The sequence below is a fragment of the Chelmon rostratus genome, chromosome 10, assembly GCF_017976325.1.
Source record: "Chelmon rostratus isolate fCheRos1 chromosome 10, fCheRos1.pri, whole genome shotgun sequence".
In the NCBI taxonomy this organism is placed as follows: domain Eukaryota; kingdom Metazoa; phylum Chordata; class Actinopteri; order Chaetodontiformes; family Chaetodontidae; genus Chelmon; species Chelmon rostratus.
The window spans coordinates 27,382,451-27,397,500 of NC_055667.1; the positions used below are offsets into that span (position 1 = coordinate 27,382,451).

General features: G+C 38.7%; 2 protein-coding genes across 2 annotated transcripts in view; both read left to right on the forward strand.

The window, feature by feature from the left end:
• Positions 1 to 1,659: 1,659 nt before the first annotated feature.
• On the forward strand, positions 1,660 to 7,196 carry LOC121613310 (C-type mannose receptor 2-like). Its single transcript, XM_041946649.1, has 6 exons — positions 1,660 to 1,706; positions 3,501 to 3,691; positions 4,708 to 4,921; positions 5,283 to 5,630; positions 5,839 to 5,939; positions 6,821 to 7,196. Exons 1-6 carry the CDS (start codon positions 1,670 to 1,672, stop codon positions 6,965 to 6,967), a joined length of 1,038 nt encoding a protein of 345 aa, XP_041802583.1. The 5' UTR covers positions 1,660 to 1,669; the 3' UTR covers positions 6,968 to 7,196.
• A 2,427-nt stretch (positions 7,197 to 9,623) lies between these two features.
• ccdc135 (coiled-coil domain containing 135) overlaps positions 9,624 to 15,050 on the forward strand; it is a 10,650-nt gene continuing 5,223 nt past the window's right edge. The window contains exons 1-7 of the mRNA XM_041946592.1: positions 9,624 to 9,763; positions 11,099 to 11,264; positions 11,419 to 11,544; positions 12,773 to 12,967; positions 13,113 to 13,256; positions 13,892 to 14,110; positions 14,276 to 14,413. Of these exons, the coding sequence (XP_041802526.1) occupies positions 9,624 to 9,763; positions 11,099 to 11,264; positions 11,419 to 11,544; positions 12,773 to 12,967; positions 13,113 to 13,256; positions 13,892 to 14,110; positions 14,276 to 14,413 (1,128 nt within the window). The remainder of the gene's footprint in view (positions 9,764 to 11,098; positions 11,265 to 11,418; positions 11,545 to 12,772; positions 12,968 to 13,112; positions 13,257 to 13,891; positions 14,111 to 14,275; positions 14,414 to 15,050) is intronic.

A 15,050-nucleotide genomic window follows, 5' to 3' on the forward strand; every position in this document is an offset into this window, starting at 1 on the left:
TAACACAGTTTTTCGCTTGTGTGACAGTTTGAGTTGCGTTCAACATCAAACCGTTCATAAACGTTTCACATTGGTCCGGTTTTGGCAACACTTTAACAGCATTTATAAGCGCTATATAAACATTTAACAAGTTGTTTGTAACATAGTGTGGTTGTAAGCAGATATAAAGTCTTCTTAAGTGTTTATTAATGTAATTGTCAACAACTTAAAAAAAGAGAAAATACTAGTAGCAGAAAGGAAAACGGAGCCAGAGACGGATGTTTCTAATATGAAATGGAAGAGGATTGTATTTTTAATGTAAATCACTTTCGAACTTTAATGTTGCAAAGTTAAAATGTAACATTCATGGTTTGTGTTTGGCTTTGTTTCTACATCAGGTGACGCCACCATCCAAAATATTTGATGTCAGTTCTATAGAAACAAAATGAAAACATGTAAATGTAAAATGAGCCATGTGGAAATCCACTGAGGTCATTATTCGTCTCTTTTTCCTGGTCTGCAACGATTAATCGTTTAGCCCATTGACAGAAAGTTAATCTGCAACTATTATGATGGTCAATTAATGGTCATTTTATGAAGCAAAAATGGCAAAATGTCTCCTGTTCCATCTTCTCAGATGTAAATGTTTACTTGTTTCTTGGTCCTCAGTGATATCTAATTAAATAGCTTTGGACTGTTGGTCGCATAAAACAAGACGTTGCAGTAAATCAGGTTTTTAGAAAAACCTTCGATAGATTGTGACGGTCGTTTTTCAATCAATGGTGAAAATAATCATTAGTTGCAGCTCCACTCTGTAAGATGCTGGCACACCATTTATATCCAGATCCATTAATAGATTATTGATTCCAAATAGAGCCGAAACAATTAGTCCGTTAATTATTTAGTTGATCAACAGAAAAAAGTCTGTCTTCATAATTTATTAATAGTTTCAGTTATTTTTCCTGTGAAAAGGTCAAAACATTCAGTTTCAACTTTTTTGCTGATTATGGATATTTTTTTGTTTTATAACTTATATGTTACGTGAACATATTTGAGTCACCTTGAGACCTGAGAAATAATATTTTTCACTATTTTCTTGACGTTATATAGACTAAACAATTATTAGATCAGTCTAGAACCTGGCAGATTACTTTTTAATGCATAATTGTTAGTTGCAGCCCTAATTTCAATCATAACAGCAGCTGGTTTGAAACACAAGTCCAGCCGGCGTCCCTCTTTCAGCAGTGTCACGCTCAGAACATCAATGTAAATGAAAACACAGAACCTGCAAATGATTTGAATGTTTCTCCTGACACCTTCACATCCTCCTTCATTTGTTTACACTGTCTGTCTCACTATCTTTGTATTTTTAGCCATGCTGGACACAAAGGATGGATTTTTCTGTCCGTCTGTCAGTCCACACTGAAATATGTCAACAACTGCTGCATGAAATGATGACCTTTGTTTCAGACATTCATGGTCCATGAAGGATAGATTCTTGTGATACCCCAAATATTTGCCAAATAGGACCTTTATTTGCGTCATATGCAAATACTTGTTGCCTCTGACAGGTTCACGTGAGGTCCAATGATGCAGAGAAGCTATAAGATGTTAATGTCAGACTTGATAAGCTTTTTCAGCAGCTGCAAGTCTGAAGTTTCTCATTTGAATCAACAGAGAGCAAACGAAGATGGACATGATTCTTCTGCTCATCATGGCGACATCAGGCAAGTCTTTCATTGTTTTCTACACGTTTCTACACTTTCTTTATGGTGTACTGATGTTTATTTGTAGCTATAAAACTTGTATCAGAACTTTTAGGATGTACTTCAGCTGTAGTACTTCTCCATGTACTGAGGGACAGACTAATGCAGACTGAATACAGATTTGATTGAATTTGTCTTCATGACTTCTTTACATGGCTGGATGAAGACCTGCAGTGCAGGGGTCTCAGGTCAGAGGCCCCTTCAGCTGGTCATCCAATTGCATTGAGATGTCTTGTGATAGTGCTGCAGCTCTTTCAGTCTTTCAAATCCTTTACGGCAAGTAAAAGAATCGATACGTCAAATACTCCATTACAAATAAAAGCCCTGGATTTAAAGGATAGATTCACAGTTTTTCATTCAGTCTGAAAACTACAGTCGAGCTCCCATTTGAACATTTGACCAGGTGTCTTTGTTTTAGATAGATAGATAGATAGATATACTTTATTTATCCCAAACTGGGAAATTGCAGTGCAGCAGCAGCATTACACACAGTGAAATAAGTGAAAAATTCTGAAATAAGACTATAAAGAGCAAATTATACACAATAGAATATCAGAATAGCGAGCAGTAAAAAGATTATATACATAATAATAAAATAGCAAAATAGTAAACAGTAGTAATTAAAAAGTATTGCACAAAAAAGAATATCTACAGCAAATGACAGTGTGTAGAAATAAAGTGTACTGTAAGCATAACACAATGAAAAAAGTGAAAATTTGTGAAATAGGACAAAAAGAGCAAACTATACAGAATAAAATATCAAAATAGCATGCAGTAAAAATTATATACATTTTATACATAATAATTAAAATTAAAATATCAAAAGCAGCAAACAGTAGTGATAAGAAGTATTGTATTTTTATTTTTTTTTTAGCTGTTATTGTACAGTGTAATGGCATGTGGCAGGAAAGATTTCCTGTATCTGGCCCTTCGACAGTAGTTCTGTACTACAGTATCTGAATGTTGAGTTCAGATTCCTCCAACGCAGCTCAGTAAAGGACTTTGGAAGATTTTCACATGATGCGATTAAATCAGAAACATCTGCAATATGTTTCTCACAGAAGAAGGACTGTGGATTTGGAAGCTCGTTAGGAAGGAATCTGTTAATGAGTTTAAAAGGAGGAATGATGACAGCAAGTCGAGCCTGTTTCAGTGGATCTATAAGACTGACCTGAAACAATGCAAACCTGTATTCTAACTAGAAGTACAGAAGTATAGTCACATAAATTGACTACCAGTAGTAAAAGCACAGCAGTATTGTCAGCTTCATGCAGTAAAAGTACTGGCTGTGCAGTAAAATGTCTCCTGTGACTAATTGGGGCCCAATTTCAGGGTCGAGGCCCTTCACAGAAAAAAGTTTGGGTACGCAAACCCGTTTTCAGTTTCTGGACTTTTCTTTAATCTTTGCTTTTTTTGTGACATATTGGGTCATTTGCTTTTTAAGGGTTAAAGTTAATGAGTCGATGTCAGAAGTTCAGAGGGGAAATGTACGAAACTAATAACCACTAACAGTTTTAACTCAAGTACACACTGTTCTCCTGTGAGAGGTCAGGCCAGAAAGCTGAGGAACCACTGGTTTAATATACAACAATGTAGTGTAAGTTCATCATATGACGAAATCTTCATTTAAAAAATAATTAGATGTAATTTGAAATCTGTACTCGAGTAAATGTACTTTGTTACGCTGAGTTTACTACAAAGCCGACGACACACTGAATTGTGAAATGTGAGCGGTCTGCCTGTCTGTCGCTGCAGAGCTGTGTGCTGCCTCTTCACACGGTCAGCATCACTACCATTTTGTTTATGAACTGAAGACCATGACTGACGCGCTGAGTTACTGCAGAGAAAAGTACATCGACTTGGCCACCGTAGACAACATGGACGACGTGAATATCCTGGTCAACATGGCAGCGTCACACAAGGCGGCCACGCCTGGATACAAAGATGTGAGTTCACTGCTCATATAACATAACATCTATCCCCTCTTATTGCTTCTGTCCCGTTTGAGAGTTTGATGAAGAATGATTGCAGTCAGACTTACGTATGGTGGCCCTGAAAGCTCAATGTACTGCAAATGAAGAAAATACATGCAGACACTCAGAACGAAAAGATCTTCATCAAACCACACACGCACAGTGTTTAGAGGAAACGCTGCAAAGTGAGAAAACAGAAAACAGCAGCAAACCCAGACAGGACTCGCACAGAACAGAACTGAAAACACGAGTTTCCAGGGGACACTAAGAAGTGATGAACACACCAGGAGGAAGTGTACACCTGAAGTGTAAATATTCACTATATTGGCTCAACTTTTTACAAACTTTAAGTGAACTGAAGTCCTCCAGTGAAAATCAGGATTCATGAACATTCAAAACACATTCGCAGTACAAATTAAGTGAAATTAAAGTAAACTTTAATTAAGCTGCTAATAGCGTTTTACAAAGGACTTCATAAAAAGTATACTTCATAAGTACACTTTATTATTATTAAAAGTAATTTGTAATTTAATATACTTTTTTAACACTTAAGTACAATTTATTATACAGTTACAATAAAAAACACTTTAAGGAAGTACTTTGAAATTCCACTTTAAGTATTGCAGAATATTCGTTTTTAATACATTTAGGTGGAACTTAATGACGTTTATTTAGAAGAACTCTTTTTAAACATACTTTTAATAAAGCACAAAAAGTCAAAGTGTGCTTGTTAAGACTTTTATATACTTATTATATATATTATATTTAATGATAATTCTTAAATATATATCTATATTCTTATATATATTATATTATATTATATTATATTATATAAATTAGAAATAATTCTATTTCTAATACATTAAAGTATACGACTGTTTGACCTGGGATGTTACCTGCAGTGTGTCGAGCAGCTTTCAGTTTCGTAAGGCCGTTCAAGGCTAACAAGTAGCAGGACTGAGGTGATCCTGTCCTGCTGTTGCTTTCAGCGAGTCTGGATAGGACTGTATGACGACACCAGCAGCTGGAGGTGGTCTCTGACAGACGAAATTTTCTACAAAGGCGTGAAGTTCCAGAACTGGAATCATTTCCAGCCCGATAACCTCAAGGCTGCAGAATACTGTGTTGGCATGTATGATTTTGGAGGCTGGTTCGATTACTATTGTGACAACTCCCTCCCAGCATTCTGCGTTGATATCACAGGTGAGGACTCTTCCTACAGATCATGAATTTATGACAGAATACTCGTCTGTCCAGCCTGCTGACAGATTGACTGAAGACATGAGCAGAGCTCAGTTTGCATCTACACACAAAGCAAAAGAGTAAACTAAGTGCTCGATGTTGTGCTGATAATATCTTTGATTGTTGCATTTTCAAATGGATTTGCTCTTTAATGTGACTCTGTACTGTCGCTCTGAATGGATTCATCATGACGCTAATCCCGCCTCACACTGGATTTCTGTACATTGCAGCATCCTAGCTGAGCACAATTTATAGCACATTATTTATAGCACACTGTACGTCATGACAGCAGTACTGTACACAGCACTCGCTCTATTTTCAGGGCCAAATGTGACATTTGTCCTCACCAGCGATAACATGACCTGGTCTGAGTCCCAGAGCTACTGCAGGGCTCACCACACAGACCTCGCCACTGTGAGAAACATGGCAGAGAACCAGAAGATGGCGGAGCTGCTGTCTGAGTCTGGAGGAGACAAAGTCTGGATCGGCCTTTTCAGAGAGTCCTGGAAGTGGTCAGATGGAAGTACCTCCTCGTTCAGGTACTGGAGACAGGAAGGAGGGGAGCCTAACAACATTTCGGGGAAGGAGGCTTGTGTGGTGGCAGAGTTCAGCCTCGGTGGAAAATGGGCGGACATAGACTGTGATGTGAAGATACCGTTCCTTTGCACTGGTAAGTTATCATTCACTTAACATTTAAATGTGGATTTAGGTTTATTTTATTTGCAGACCCAGTGGAGGGACTTTTTAACATCCATAAAGTTGATAATGTGTCTGAAATCATTTGGAAAGTTTTTTTTTTTCTCCTCCGTGTCTTAACATTTGGAAGAATGACAAATATTACCCAACCAGAAAGTTGTAACTCAGTTTGTATTTTTAAGTCGTGCCAGTTTCAAAGCAAGTGATGAAGGTGAGGTTGATGAAGATGGGCTCCTCTCTGGATCTGAATGACCCTGCTGTGATGGAGGACATCCTGAAGCAGGTAAAGCTAAGCTCTAATTTTACATTCAAAACAGAACAACCAGGTGATTCATATGATTCAGCCGAATAAGTGTGAACAGTGTGAATGTGCTGAAAGATAAGATAAGATAAGATAAAACTTTATTAATCTCCTGCCGGGGACATTATGGTGTTATTGACAGCAGGAATAATAAGAGAATAAAAAGCAAAATGCAAAATAAAAGTTGACTATATATATGTGCATTTTATACAAAAAGACAATAAAAAATATATTGCCAATGGAAATTTTTTGAAAATTGCACATGGTGGGTATGGATAGATTAAGTACAGTGTTTGCACTATTGCACAGTAGATAAATATATCAGAGTAGAAACAAATGCATAGGTTCAGTACCTAAAGAGAATAAAAATGTAATATTGCACAAGATATTGCACATATGTGATAGCATGATGTTAAACATAAATCAAACAGTAACCTGCAAAACCAGTATGTGTGTGGACCCAGTGCTACATTTAATGATGCTGGAGTTGAACTCTGACAGCTGTTGGTATGAAGGACCTGCGGTAGCGTTCCTTCTTACAGGGTGGATGCAGGGTCGACACAAACTGTTGATGTCCTTGTGAGGACTGCACAACACTTCCAAGTCGGTGCTGTCAAAGCAGTCCCTCAACACCGTGCTGGACTCCTCAGAGTTCACTCTGTATGCAGAGTGAACACGTATGTGTCATCCTCACTGAGAGTAGACTTGTGTCAAAAACATGCAAACCATACAGCAGTGATAGCTGAGTGAATATGAATATGAAAGAGAGAAGCAGGGCCCTAAGACAGAATGCAGGATGTGGTAGAAGAAGAGCGTTTTCTCTGTGAGTGATATTCAGAAACAGCAAATGTTTTGTATCTCAGCTCAAACAAAGGCTGAAGGATGAGGGTGTGAATGAAGACGTCAGCCTGAGCTGGAGGAAGCAGCTGGACGGACAGATCTTCCACAAGGAGGAGGAGGAGGAGGAGACTAAGACGAAGAGCAACTGTCCAACAATAGATGAGCTTTAATCTTGTTCAAAATTTTCTCTGTTTTCATCACAGATTTGCTTCCTTTATCCTAAAACAGAAAAGTAGTTTGTAAAGGAATATTTTGCTGTTGTCGTTCTGTAATTTCTATCATCACCTTAATTATCCAAATAATTATCACATGTGATATTTCTGAGCTTCACCAACATCAGGACTGAGGACTCTTTGTCTTTTAAATGCTTGTGGTTGCAGAAGTGAAGCTTTACATGAGCAGCAGGGTTTTGAGCTAAATGCTAATGTTTTGCTACTTTATTATACTGTATTATTTTACATAGAAAATGTCTGATGAGTTTATAAAATATGATGCGCTGATTACTTAATATTGTATAAAACATCTTAATCAGCTGCTGTATTTCAATGCTACTTACAAGCTGATTAGTAATAATACTCCAACAATATACTATATGTAATACTCTAAAGAGGTTCTGCATAACTAGTAGTTTACACTTGTGTACACTTTTCTGATAATGCTTTTGTAATAAGTACTTCAATAAAATTCCTAATGAGGACTTTTACTTGTAATGGATTATTTCCTCTTTGTGATGATGCTTTTTTGAATACTTTTTCATGTCCAGCTCTTGATCTACTTCCAGCTCAGAACAGATATGACCTCCTGTTGGATCTGCAGGGAGAACAAGCTGAGACCAAGGCCTCATGTTCTCCCTGCAGATCAGAGGAGGAGACAAAGATAAAACAACTTCAAGCATCTTTTCAGCTGTCATGCCACTAGTGGTGGAATGTAACTAAGTACATTTACTCAACTAAAGTACAAATACCTCATGTTTAAAGTTGAATATGTCAACTTTAAATAACTTTATACTTCTACCCCACAACATCTCTGAGCCAAATATTCTCCTTTATTCTCCACTTCATTTGTCTGACAGCTTTACAGATTACAGTGTTTGATACATACACGTCCTGTCCGGCTCATTTCTTCTTGTAATAAAGCACCTGTGTACCACCTGAAGGGGTGAGATCATTTGGCTTTAAACCCTGAATACAATAAATTCCAATACAATAATCTAACTGAGATGGCATTGAATTATTGATTTTTGAGATGGTTTTTTGTGAAATATGGAAGGAAATGAGAACAAATTTTTGCTTTGTTTTCACTCAGCTGGAGAAGTTTCTGGAACATCCAGCACTTCATTTTGACAGACAAAGATAATAGATGATGAAAATGTCTCCCTCACTGTCTAAATGGTTAATATGCGGCCCTACTGTGATCAAATTACCCAACAGTATATAGCGGCAGTAAAATGCAAAAAACACGTTAATGCAGCGGTAATATTCATCCAAAATCATCGCATGATAGTAAAACGCTGACAGGGAACATTTTACTGCAACATGAGCATTTTCTCGAGATTGTTCTTGAGCTTTTTTAGAACGTTTTCGTTTTCCGTTTAGTTTTCTCTGACAGCACCTGAAGGCAACATGTATACGTCATCACGTCTCGCTGTTACCATGGACACGCAGTAGTCACAACGCTCCAAGTATCGATCGTTTAACTGTAATTAAGTAAATTAGCTCAACAGAAAAGAACAGATTATCCATCTATCACCAACTGAGTAAGTCAAACTTTCACTTTTTCCACTTTTTTCAGTTGTTCGTGGGAATATTTGAATGTGTTTGTAACAGTCAGACCAGTCACTCGTTTATGCCTTATTTTAACTGAAGCGTTAGCTAACGTTCGCTTAATTCAAATTACACAATTTCCACATTTGTCAACGTTAACGGTCGTTTCACCGATAAGGTTGAACGGAATTTTAAATATATTTATCCAGCCTGACTGAGTATACATAAATTGTTGCCATAATGTCCTTGTTTTGTTTCATTTATCAACCTGTAAATTACAGTTTTAATTATTACCCGTTACCCGTTACATCCGGGTAACATTGGATTTTACATGGAACCCTAAAAGTACATTAAACTACATCCACACTAAACTGCACCATTCTCCCCAGGGTTAGACTAACGTTTTTATCCTCACAACAGTGATGAACACAAATATTGATGATAAATACTCATTGTAATGAGTGATAATAATGAATAAACCTTGTAAGTTGCAAGTTTATACTTTTTTGTAAGTATGTTTAAAATGTGTGATACCCTGACTAATTTTCAATGCAGTCTTGGCTCTGTTCCCCGCTTTCTCTGTCAGGTTGCAATGACAATCAGTCCACCCTGTGATCATTAAACGGGTACTCTGTTCATCAAAAAATATAATAAAACTTCCTATTTCTAAGTCCCTATACTCAAAGGTGTTACTCTTATTATTCCTTAACCTCTTGACTTCTTTCATGGTACCTGACATATTGCTCCCAGGATCGGACCTGATGTATGTCGATGTAAATATGCAGGCTGTAGTCCAACATGTTCAGACCACCTGTAATTGGTTTGAATTTTTAATTTCTATATACCTGTTGTGGCTTTTCTGTAAATGAGAGAATCTACCTAGCATGGTTTGACAAACACATGTCAATAATCTGTTGGTGACAGGATGATAATGATTGATCATGAGCTGCTGGTCAGGTTCACTCTGACCACATCTGCAAAAATAATAACACCTGTGTTTCTGAATGACTGTTTCATGTTTATGTGTAAACTTTATTTAAAATATTTAATACTTCTATTATAGATGGAGACTGTACTGGAGTCAGAGAGTGAGGAGCAAGTCAGACATGGAGAGACACAGGAGGAGGAAGAGGATGACAGAGAGCTGACGGAGCTGGATGGGACTCTCAGCAACTTCCATGTTTCTGCTCCTCAGGAGCATCTGTGAGCATCCATAGCTTATACACACACCACGCACACTCACACACTGAAGGAGACCAGGAGTTAGTTATTTGTGCCCTAAAATTAAAAATCATTTGTAAAATTCCTCATTGGTGTGCTCAATATACCTGTCGTTACATTTAGGGCTGAAACAATTAGCAGTTTGAAGTTATAATCCCAAAGATTTTCATTTACATAAATGACTGATATGTCACTATCCATTACTGAATGAGGTAGCACAATGGTGATTGAGCCTGTGTTCCACCGATGAAAGCAATGCAATATTTACTGTATATATTTGCAGTATTACAAACTGAGTGTCTCAGACATCATTCCCAGAAAAGTTTAGGTTTCTGCTAATAAAAAGGGAACATTTCCTGCAGCAACAGCTTCACATTAAAAGCATTTTACTGACAAAACACGAGTCAGAGGAAAAACAATGTGTTTGTCAGTGAGATTAGCAATTTCGTTTTATCAAAAATGCATCTGCAAAACAAGACAACTTTTATTTTTGGCATTTTTTGAGTACAGACCAATTGGAAAAGGTAAAAAAAAACACCTGACTTTAGCTGATATGTCCGCACTGCTGTGGTTTGGCCACAGAGCTGCTGGACCAGCAGGCTATGGTGCTGTTTCTGTCCTCATCCTCCACCATCAATAAATGACAAAGAATGCTACACTGATACTACATGTACTGTACATTTCCACATATATTGTTTTATTTCATTTCATTTTTGTATTGTATTCTAATTTAAATATTGGTATATATGTTTTATGTGTGTGTAGCATGAAGGGGCTACAAGTCACGTTTCATCGTACAGTCTGACGTAAAATAACAAATAGATGAACCTTGATATACCTGGTGTTGAAGACAACACTGTGTTGTGTCCCTTAAATGCACTTGTGTGTTTTACCTTTGAAACTTTGATGGTGCTGCCAGTTAGCACCTCAACTAATGATGATCTTCATGATCAGTTAATTGAAATATTACTTTTGTCAAGAGTTTGATTGGGTGTCAAGATGAGAGCATGAGCATTTGTCATTTTGGATTCAAAATTATTTTTTCAAGGAAATAAATTAAGTAGCTTGAAGTTTTGATTCATTATATTGAGCTCACTAATAAATAGTTTGAGAAAATGATTTTTAATTTGAATGAACAATAAACAAGTGTAACCACTGAACTCCTTCTGGGCTCCTTCAGGTACAAACATTTGAAACTTACAGTCTCACAGTTATAAATACAGTCACAAAACCTTACAGACAATAACAACTGCAGATCTTGTTGGTGTGTGATGATGGTCATAAGACCTGATGTCTTCACTTGCTCTCCATCACCAGCCTGAACTTGGAGGCAGACGAGTTGTGTCCTGAGTCCTACAGGATTAACTCCCCCGGCGAGATCCGACTGTTGGCCATTGCAGATAACTTCCAGTGTCAGTATTCACACTTATATCCCGAACGCAAGCCACTGCTGCTCTGCCCTGTCAATGAATGTGGTGTTAAGGTAACACGAACAATCCAACTTAACTCACCAGACATGTTTGCATCATCTGTTGTCTGTTTTCTTTTTGTCACTCATGAAGAAAGTCCTGGCATCATCAAACAGCTCACAGACTGTATGTATCTCTGTCCGATGCCTGTATTTTTCTCATATTCAGAAGTTTGTGTCAACGACTCTTCGGCCCACACCAGCAGTCTGCCCTGAGCTTTTCACCTGGGAAGGCTGTGCCTCCTTCGTGGCTAACTTCCTGTCTCTTGACCCTTTGGAGCCGCCTGTGGACCTGGTCAGAAATTGCAGAAATAATAATTTGATCCACTTGTTTCAGTTGCTGTCATTTAACAACACACTGACCAAATCGCTTTGCCTGGAATAGAGCAAGACCTCTGCTCAGTGGTTGATGCCAATGTGGCTAACAGATGTGTCATTATGCCACATTCATATCATGTTGGAGTAACAGTAACTACCAGTTTCTGATTTGTAAATTCTGTCAATGTCAAGGTTCAAGTTGTGATTATTGTGTTGAAAGTAATTAAGTGTAAATTTAAAGGACATGGTGTTTGGCTGTAGTGTCCATGCACAGCACTTCTTAACCCTCACAAGATCAACTCCATCATCATTTCACTGTCTTGAGTTGTCAGATGATGAGAACGATTGCAGATTTGCGTTCCATCTCAGAGCTGATGAGAAGGTGCCATCAATTGTTCTATAAAGCTGAGACACAGTGTGCGACTCTCCTGTCCACGTCCCAACACACATGGCTTACATATCATTTTAACATGGATCAAATGGTAGCGCATGAACCTTTCAACAAGAATCCAGTTCAAAGTGTTTATTTGGAACATCAAAGCCATTTATGTTGGTGATACATGATCCTTCAGCGCCCATTAGCCTGACTTATCCTTTGGTTTATTCTAACAGATGAATATAATACAACATGTAAGATTTTGCCAGGGATAGAATAATGAAGTCCTACTTCGAACCCTTAATCACTGGTTGTGTGCTATGAACGCAGTGGTGTAATGGAAGCTTAAGTTGTTGAATTCCAACAACACAACGATTGTTTGTCCTTTCTTAAAGTGTTCAACTTTAGTGTTGGACTCCTAAAGTTGGAGGAACAGTGGGAGACTGATTAGAAAAAAGACATCCTGACCTTTAAGTTTCAGAAACACTGGATCCTACACTTCCCATGATGCATCTGTCATTTGACTCCTCTTGTGCTAAACACAAATTTCTTGCATGTTTTCACCAGCTGATTAGGGCCATTCCTGTCCTTTATGTATAAAATGAGTGGAGCTACCCATTAAAATGACACAGGACAGAACATGAGGAATCCGCACACAGGTGGACTAGCAAACCCTCAATAAGAAAATCGATTGTGCAGTGGAGGCTTGTAGAAGACAGAGTAGCTTGAACATGCTTACACACAGGCACATCCATGAATGCACACATGCACATTCTTTTTTCAGTGTTTGAGCAATAGTGATGGTGTGTGTGTTGTGTTGCTGTCTCAGCCCCAGAAACTGTCCTCCTCCACCTCAGTGCTGCAGAGTCAGCGGGCCACATGTTTTGAATATGCCACCCTGCTCTGCAGCCTGCTGCTCGGCGCTCACTACGACGCCTACTGTGTCAGCGGCTATGCCATTAAAGAGATGTGTCTGCTCGACCAGAGCCTGCAGGAGTGCCCCCTGCTGGACACTGAGGTCAAGGTAAGTGCTGCTCTTTGTTCAGTGTATGTTACTGCAAACCCACTGTCCATGTGAACAGCTTCTCCCACAGCCTGCAGTCACACAGATCTTTGACTCGCAGGTATGAATGTGTTTTCTTGGCTGTGCTTTGTGTTTGCATATACAGAGTGTGATCTCAGAGCAGGAGCCACAGGAGAATAAATACACGGAGAAATATGTGAGGGAGCTGAAGAGTCACTTTTTGATGCAGCAAGAGAAGAAGAAACAGGATGCTGAAGCTGCGTTGCATCAAAACCAGGAACTACAGGCGGTAATGTGATCTGTTTCCTGTCAAACCAACACAGCTGTCGTTCCACTGTAGGGACAGACTGCACAGGGGTCTGACTGATGAAAATGACCAAAGGTAGATCATGGACTCTACACTGTAGTGTACAGGGCAAATTCACAGTAATCATGTGAGAGAGTCACCCTGTGAGCTATGTACCATCGAAAGGGCTGAAATTACTGTCAGATATCAGTCATTGCACTCGTGCTAGAGAAGCTACAACATTGTAATTCATTCAAATTTAAGATTGTGATTCATAGACAAACCAAAGAAATGGCATACACAGGAACAAAACTGAGTTTAAATGAAAACAAAAATCTGTCAGTGGTCACATATGAGGCTACTCGTAGTGTCAAGTAACAAATAAGACCTTAAAATACACATATGACCTTTAAGTATACACACATCAGCTGAAGATGAGCTAAAATCCTCATCTTGTGTTTGTCAGCTGATCAGTGTTTTGAATACTGTGTCACTGTAATAAAAACCACGTCAGTCCATGAGAGCGACCGCAGGTTCCCTGTTCTAATAAATAAAATAAAGCTAAAGTTAGTCATAAACCCCTCTGTCTGTACTCCCACCGCTTTCACCTTTGACCTCTTCTTTCTTCTCATCAATAGGAGAGCGAGCAGCGACCCGCTGACCCCCTACGAGGACTGCGGGTGCACTGTTGGGTGCTGGTGCTGTCGGGGAGTCGGAGCATCCAGGAGAACTTCTTCATCGACCCTCTGACCGGGAGCAGCCACACCACTGACGATGACAACTTCCTGGGCGTCGAGAGCGTGTGGAACAATCTCAACTACTACGTGAACATGCAAGACTGCAGGAACAGCTGCGCCGTGAGTCCACGACAATTCCAGACCTGATGTGCTGTCAGCCCCAATCAGTAGAGACAAGAGATCTGATAGAAACGTAAGGAAACGACCTTCATCACAAATAAATACATAGACTAAAGTAAATGTGTGTGTGTGTGTGTGTGTGTGTGTGTGTGTGTGTGTGTGCAGGGCATGCTGTTTGACCTGGAAGATTTAAAGATGTGGGAACCAGTCTTGTACGGTGCAACCAGCAAAAAGCAGCTGATTCTCTCTATCTTGAAGAAGAAGGAGAATAAGATGATGAACAAAATCCACAGCGCTGAGGAGGTGTGTACGTGCATTTTTCTGTGTGTATTTGTGTATGTGTGTATATAGAGGAAATTTGACTTAAAAGCAAGACTCGGAAGCAGAGAACGTAGTAAAGCAGAGGAACAAACAGCAAACAGCTTTAAGGATAAGGCCTTTTGACTCAACAGATACTCACTACAGCACCAAATGTGGATTAATCCGCCACTGAAAATAGTCCCAACAAATGCACTACTTCTTCTTATTTGAGTAACATTTGACAAAAACTACAGTGTGTGTAAATTTCTGAGCTGTTTTAAAAATGAAACTATATATTTGTGAGGAGAATTACATCATTCGAGACGAACTAACACGTTGCATATCTAAAAATATTGACTAAACAAGAGCAAAAACTTTGCCAAATTTTTTACGTGACTCGTCCTTGTTTAAATGTCTCAGACTGCAGCATTTATTTCCATTTCTCCTTCGTACTTTTCCACCTGTTTATATGTCCAGTGAAGGTTTGTGCACAAATAACCTGAGTGGAAAAAGAGGACAAAAGAAGTTTTTTAAGATAGTGATGCTGGACTGGCCTCCGTCAGTCAGTGTAACTCAGATGTCATAATGTGAATTATTCCTCTGGTGACACAGTGTCAGCACATTGCTGCCACCCACCATT